The sequence below is a fragment of the Ruditapes philippinarum genome, unplaced genomic scaffold, assembly GCF_026571515.1.
Source record: "Ruditapes philippinarum isolate M1 unplaced genomic scaffold, ASM2657151v2 ctg10961_1_1_1_1, whole genome shotgun sequence".
In the NCBI taxonomy this organism is placed as follows: domain Eukaryota; kingdom Metazoa; phylum Mollusca; class Bivalvia; order Venerida; family Veneridae; genus Ruditapes; species Ruditapes philippinarum.
In genome coordinates this window covers 23,315-31,508 of record NW_026856497.1, presented here as the reverse complement: position 1 = coordinate 31,508, position 8,194 = coordinate 23,315, and the positions used below count along the sequence as shown (strand labels likewise).

Below are 8,194 nucleotides of genomic sequence, written 5' to 3'. Positions count from 1 at the left end.
TAAAAAATATTTTTAGCGATAAAAAATAACAAAATTTTTCTTTTCTCTTTTTTTCTCTTACTTCTATTCGTAATTGATAAAATTTATAGATGTTTTACTCTACCGTTAAGTACGGACATGTTCTAGGTGATAACAAAATGGGATACACGTTTGAAAATTGCGATAGGTAAACTAAAAGTTGTCAGTTAAGTTGCATTCTCTCAAGGTGTAAAGTTCCCATGATAGTTACAAGGATCTGTAAAGATAAATATGATTTTTTTAAATGCGTGTTTCTAAATGTCTGCTTAATTGTAGATATATTTATATATCCTTGGTATTTAGTATTGGACTTCACTATGAAAATCGCAGTATATATCGAAAAATGAATCATTTATTTTGACATGAATAAAATAATAACACCTAAGTACAGATATATTCGAAAATAAGAAGCTACGTACAACAAAAAGTGTGATGATTAATAGACAGTGGTTCTAAGAATTGAATTATCAAACTATAAACAAAATAAACCACCAGACATGTTTTCTTATCGGTAGCTTGATAGAATGTTTACTGAATTTTCCGAGAATTGAGTGTTTTTTGTTTTTTTTGTTTTTTGTAGCCGGATTCGTTTCTAAAGTAATGTTCACAACAAAGATTCGTATATACTTCAGAAATCATTACTTACAAGAGATAACAATGTACTTCGTGTAAGGTGAAACAAAAACGAATTCTCTGTTATATCAAGGAGATGTTAAATTGAACTTCTGCATTATTTTTGTTCAAATTGAAATTAACGTAATTCAATTCAATTCAATTCAAATAGATTAGTTTTGTCTCATCTCATGTACGTGTAAGCAAAGCTTACATAAGGTAAATATAATAAAAATCATATTTCCATATATAATTATTTACCATACACACCTTGTTAAAAATGTATAGGGAATGCTGTGATTCTATCATTTTTAAACTTAAATATTTCTACAAATGTTTCTAAAAGACTATATATATAACAATGCACGGTCTGATGTTATACAATGTATCAATTCTGGTGAATTCAAAATACTATAAAGTATAAAATACACTTAAAAACATATTAATAAAAACATTACTCCTGATCAATAATATAAGCTCATTCAAAACACTCTGACATAAAATACCAAAAAAAAAAATTAAAAAAAAAAAAGATTTACGTATGAAATTTACGTATGAGACAAATATTATTAAGCTGACAACATTTTTGTGACTGAAACATTTTTTTAAAAGTTATACAATTTTATAGCAAAAATAGACATGCAGATACAACGTATTCTTTTAATGTTCAAGAAGAAAATGTTTTGAAATGTGCTATTTCATAAAATTTTAGAATGTTCTTTCCAAGTATGCATTGTCATCTGAGATGATCATATAATAAGAAATAAAGTTGTTCTTTGTAATATTAAATTTGCAACAATAAACCAAGTCCATATAAAATTGTTTATGTATGTAAATCTTATAAAAGATTGAAAAATAATTTAAGGTGTTGATATATCTTCATGTATAATGTATTTAGACAAGCATGCGAGGGAAAAATGACTAGAAATATGTATCTGCTTTCCATGTGTATTCAGTCTTTTGGAAAATACAAATAAAATACATATAAATGCAAAAATACATACAAGTTTGAATACATCATAGATGATACAGATTGCCGAAACAAGAGTTAAACGAATAAATACAATTATACACGGATTCATGGGTTAAAGTTATATGACAGTTATTAACAATGCAAACGGGATCTGCATTTTTCCCTATTGAACGTAGAAGAACAAAAAAAAGTGCGTGACATTATGCAAAAAAATCACTGTTGACATTCTATATAAATTTAGACTCGTGACATAATCGTTTGACTTACCACTAATATTGCGACGCGCTGAAAATAACGGAAACAAATCAGGAGCAATTTAGCTTAATATCAGGAACGGCAGCATTTATTTGTTAATGTCGTGTTAGATTTGAAATAATATATTCAAATCAGTGATTTTATCTCTACGTCTTCGTGATATATTTCCTCGCATCCGAGCTCCACATATTGATTTTATTGAGCGATAAAATCACTGTTTGTGATATATTATTTCTAAAAGTAGGCCTATTTCTGCAAGCTATTCAGTATTATCCCAAAGCTGAAAATTGTTCCAAACAGGAAAGGTCTTTTTATATGAAAACAAAGAATATCATGGCTTGATAAAAGTTGTATCAGTTGTGTTTTCTTTCTTTAGATTTTAGAAGAAGTGCGCGCGTAACATTTTATAATAAGTGTAATTCACAAACTCTGTTTGAATAATTTCATGGCGAAATATTGCCGATTTTTTTTACATTATCTCAGGTAAAATGCAGCAGTGACAAAGTGTGTATATATAGAGAATTCATCTACTGTTTTAGAACTAAAGTAGGTTCAAAGATGGCGCGAATATTATTCATTCTAGTAATTCTTTAATGTTTTTTATATCCCACGCTAGTTAAAGGTGAAAACAACGTCACTGTCGGATTAGAACCAGATACGGAACCTAAAATTGCAGCAACTTTTCTTCGACTGTGGAAAAGGACAAAAAATCCTTTAATTCGACTTTTTGCCGAGTCTTTTGACAGTCTTGAAAGAAAGTTTGATGGAGTTGAACAACTTGTTGAGGACGCTAATATAGAAAGGCAAATTAGTGAAACGGACAGGGTAGAGACCAGTCTTAGAAGTACAATAAATAAAACTGAGCGTAGACTAAAACAACTGATCAACGACAAGTTTGACACTCTTGCCGGAGAAATATGCAACATGTACACGTGTACAGAATGGTCAGAATGGACTAAGTGTGACTCCAAGAGTTATTTAGATTATGGACTGAAAAATCGTACCAGAGAATGTAAGAAAGGGGCTTCGTTCTGCTCCATATCCTCTGACTCTAAATCTGAGACTGAGAGCGCGATGTGTCAGTCTGTATGCCCCGACAATTATACTGAGACACCATCTAAATACTGCGTCAAGTTGTTTAATTCCATAAAACGCACGAGAGATGATGCAGAGCTTCTTTGTCAGCAAGATGGTGGCCATTTGATAAATATTGATTCTGCAACAAAGTCTGATGATGTCACAGAGATTCTTAAGCAACAAAACCCTAGTGAACGTGTGTGGATTGACGGCATTCAAAGATCATACGATCGGGAATGGGAGTTCAGTTACGGCTTAATGAGTCCCGAGTTTACTAATTGGAAACATGACCAGCCAAATGGAAACACATATCCGAACTGCATGTATCTTCTGCCGTCATCTGGCTGGTTATGGGCAGACTTTCCTTGTGACTATTCTTATAACTTCATGTGTGAAATATCATCAGATTAATAATGATAATGAAAGTCACGGTAGTGAACACTGAAATGTTAGCTGAAATAAATGGTGTACTTAAATTAACAACCGATAGGACTGATTTTAATTTACTTATAAATGATATTTGTGAGTTGCATTTACTAAATGGGAACTATATTTTTCTTGTGAATAATATTTGACGTCACTGTGTTCGTGTTGAAAACAAATCTGATAGATAAGTTGTGTTTTGTAACATATTAGAAGTTAGTGCGCAAATGTTTGTTTTTTTTTTTGTTTCTTACAATTATAATAGGAAACGATAACATGGAATTCTGATTTTTAGTCCACCTGAGTACATTGTAGTTATTGTGAGCTTTTAGGACCAATACCTCTCTTTCTTTCGCCCGTCGTCTACAACCTGTATGATATGCAACAACTTTTAATGAAGGTGTACCAAGTGTTTTTAAATCATACAACTTATGTTGAAATTCGCCCCCGCCCAAATGGCCACTTGATTTTATTTGCAATCATATATAAATACCTTTTAAAACATACATGTATTCGTCTCCCAAAACCCCAATGCGTAGATGTTGGGTATTTGGCTATTAGCATTGTCTAAAATAAATTTACCATTTTTGTTCAATCATACCTCTTGGGTTAAAGTTTACCCCGCCACGTATCACTTAAAATTTTAAAGATTCCTATAGGACAACCTAAATATCGTCTTTTGCATATAAAGAATGCAAGTTGGTTTAAATCTTTGCCATGGAATGGATCAAATTGGCATCGCTCTGGTGTTTTATTCAGTTTGCACATATATTATTTGAGAAACAGCTTAAATGTTTGGTATATGTTGTAGACCTCTATTTTGTTATGTCATCATACACATGCCTCTAAGATTTATTGGAGGAATAGATATCACTTTTTGATACATGTTGTCATGAATTTTCGCGAACCTTTATTGGATTTAAAACTTCCAATAATTACCAGATAGCGGCGCCGAGCGGTCTAATGTGCTGGTTTTAGGCCCCAAGCTCTTCGGAGGCCTGGGTTTGAGTCCCACCGCAGACAACATTATCTTTTAATAATTCAGTTGTATTCTGGAGATAAAACGTTTACTAATAAATATGAATGATTGTATTCCCATCAAGTGCCAATATGCGTGAACAATTTTATCATAAACGAAGCTCTTAATTGACACATGCATTATGCATATTAAACTTAATTATCATATTCCAGTTAACACATGGATGGAAAAGTCAACAAAAAGATTAACCAGTGGGGTTGGGAGGCTAACCGGCCTTTTGACAATTACATCTTTAATTTATGTACATTATATTACCACAAACTGACACATTGGACTGAAGTCGAGTTTATATCTAACATGAAAGAAAACATGGCGTTGGCTTGCGGAAATCATAGACATGCCTCTAAGATTTATTGGGAAACTAGGGATACATGCTGCCATGAATTTTCGTGAAACTTAATTGGATTCATATTTTGATTAACTGGTAGCGTGGCTGAGCGGTATAAGGCGCCGGAGTGGGTTCAATTCCCAACGCTGCCAATTTCTATTTTTATAACTTAGTGCTGAAAAGTCAAACATGTAAATGTTAATTTTTATGAAATATTAAAGATCTACGTTAAAATAATTTCCAAAAAGGTGTTCAACCTTATTTCTTATAGGTTGTGGGAAAAGTCCGAGTGGGTGCATCCAGAAAAAACACGTTTTCAGCCCTAAACCAGGCAATAAATCTTTAAAAAAAATTCAAGTATCTCAAGGACTATAGCCATTCTCTAGTCCGCCACATTATTTTTTTTAATATTCTTACTATTTCTAATAATTAAATTGTATTTTAACTTCGAGTCGACGGATTTTCTGCAAAGAAGGTCCGAGTGGAAGCATTCAGCAGGTGCGCGATGAATTAGTATCCTACAATTGTGTATTCTTTGCTTAATTGTAAGTAAATGCAATCAGTGTTGATTTTTCATTTTAACTAGCAAGAAATAAAAATTAGAAAAGCAACATAATAAAATCCAGAAAAGCTTAAATTCAACATTGTTTGTATTCCTGAACAAAGCTGAAATACTATTTCATTGATATAAGAAAATGATGTTCGTGAAGTTGGCAGCCTAGCAGCCTGAAGTTGGCAGCCTAACAGCCTGGCAACCTTAAGAAAACTAAGAATAGAACAAACATGGAAACGGTTGGAAATGCATTGATCAGTAGCACTTCCTTAGCCTCTGTTCAATATCGTGATATTTATTTTTTATGATGTTGAACTTTATTTTAGCATATCTTTTTTTTTCATTCTGACGCTTCGCAATGTGTGGAGTTAGCAGCCTGGCAGCCTAACAACTTAAAGAAAACTAAGGATAGTACAAACATAAAAACCGTCGGAAATGAATCGGTAGCACATACGTTCCACGTCTTATTTCAATATCTAGATCTTTATTTTTTTTTAAATGCTGAACTTTAGATTTTTTCATTCTGACGCTTCAAATTGTGAATTTAACGTTTAGAAAAATATTTCATGGGGCAATCTATGGCTGCCTGCCAGAGACCAGTTTCATCCTATAACTTAAGTCATTTCACTTTTAACATGGGGCAATACGAGGCTAATCACAAGCGAATAGCCAACATATTGCCAACATTATATATTAATGCCAACATTTTTTACACAGTGCCATACGAAGCTTAGTAATCGAAACAATGCACATTGCATTGATGCAATCGTTTAGAATTTGTTGTGGGCCACATGTGGCTAACTTATAGAAACAATGCAAAGGCCATAATGATTGCTGCAACCGTTAAGAATATTTCATGGGACCATACGTGGCTAACTGCAAGAGACAATATCCAGCCTACATCTAAAGTCACTTCATTTTTATATGGGGCCATACGTGGCTATCAACAAGCGAATAGATAGTCTATTACTGCCAACATTTAAGTTTTTACACGGGGCCATTCGTGGCTAAATAATAGAAGTGATGCATAGTTCATTACTGTAATCGTTTGGAATATTTTATGGGGCCATATGTGGCTGCCTGCCAGAGGCAAATTACAGCCTATAACTAAAGTCATTTCACTTTTTACATTGGGCCATATGAGGCTATCAACAAGCGAATTGATAGCCTATATATACTGCCAACATTTAAGTTTTTAAACGGGACCATAAGTGAGTATATAAGTTATAGAAACAATGCATAGTTCATTGCTGCAACCGTTTAGAATATTTCATGGGGACATATGTGGCTGCTTGCCAGAGGCAATTAACAGTCTTTAACTAAAGTCATTCACTTTTTACACTGGACCATACGTGGCTATTCACAAGCGAATTGATAGTCTATTACTGTCAACATATATGTTTTTACACGGGGCCATATGTGGCTAAGTATTAGAAATTATGCATAGTTCATTGCTGCAATCGTTTAGAATATTTCATGGGTCCATATGTGGCTGCCTGCCAGAGATAATTTACAGTCTATAACTAGTCATATCACTTTTGACATGGGACCATATTTGGCTATTCACAGGCGAATAGACAGTCTATTACTGCCAACGTTTAAGTTTTTACACGGGGCCATACGTACGTGGCTAAGTAATAGAAACAATGTACAGTCCATTGATGCAACCGTTTAGATCGAATATTTCATAGGGCCATACGTGGCGACCTGCAAGAGATAATTTCACTTTTTACATATGGGCCATATGAGGCTATCCACAAGCGGTTAGATAGTCTATTAATGCCAATATTTTAGTTTGATACACGGGGCCATAGGTGGCTAAATGATATTTATAAATAATGCATAGTTCATTGCTGCAACCGTTTAGAATATTTCACGGGGCCATATGTGACTGCCTGCCAGAGGCAATTTACAGCCTATAGTTATAAATAAAGTCATTTTACCTTTGACATGGGACCATACACACAATCGAACAGACAGTCTATAACTGCCGACATTCATTTTTTTTTACACGGAGCCATACGTGGCTAACTAATATAAACAATGCAAAGTTCATTGCTGCAACCGTTTAGAAATTGAATATTTCATGGGGCCATATGTGACTACCTGCAAGAGACAATATTCAGCCTTTAAGTCATTTCTCTTTTTACATTGGGCCACTCGTGGCTGTACACGAGCGAATAGACAGTCTATTATTGTCGGCATTTTAAGTTTTTACACGGGCCCATAATTAATTGGCTAAGGAATAAAACAATTAATGCACAGTTCATTGTTGCAACCTTTTAGAAATTTTCATGGGGCCATTTGTGCCTTTTTAGGAGACGCTACATACTCTTCCTAAGGGAGTAAATATCTGGTTCATTGTATTTTCCAAACGGCGTGTGTACCCCTTTATACTGGACTCGGCCATTAACCATTTAAGAATTTTCATGAGGCCATACGTGGCTACCTGCAATAGACAATATACAGTAACCTCAGTTTTTACACATAACCATACTATGATTTTTGCAGACATTTAAACCTAAAGAATATATTGATATGAAATATCATTACTTATAATATATATAGTCCAAAACGTTAATGTAGCCAATTTTATTTTCAATGGGCTATAATAAGCAATACGAATTATAATAAGTCTTCCTCGACAACCATTCACAAATTTACATATGGCTATTTGTCGTTATGGCCACTATATATAAAGTTTTTAAAGATTTTGTTCAATTTAACAGAGTTCTACTATATTTTTTAAACATACTGATAGGCGGACCGAGGAAGAAAATAAACTTACAGATTTAGTGTCCTTGTACCTAGAGATTTAACGATCGGAGAACCCCGGATGGAGAAGTACCTGCTACAGAATATGGAGTTTGTAAAAAAAGTTTATACGGATCTATTTTCCGGATCTTCTTTTCCTCA

General features: G+C 33.6%; 1 protein-coding gene across 1 annotated transcript; it reads left to right on the top strand.

The window, feature by feature from the left end:
- Window positions 1-2,456: 2,456 nt before the first annotated feature.
- LOC132746743 (uncharacterized) lies at window positions 2,457-3,956 on the top strand (the record flags this gene model as incomplete). Its single annotated transcript, XM_060735994.1, is given in 1 exon segment — window positions 2,457-3,956. A coding segment is annotated over 1 exon segment (890 nt), but the record flags the coding sequence as incomplete, so codon positions are not given.
- Between the last annotated feature and the right edge of the window lie 4,238 nt (window positions 3,957-8,194).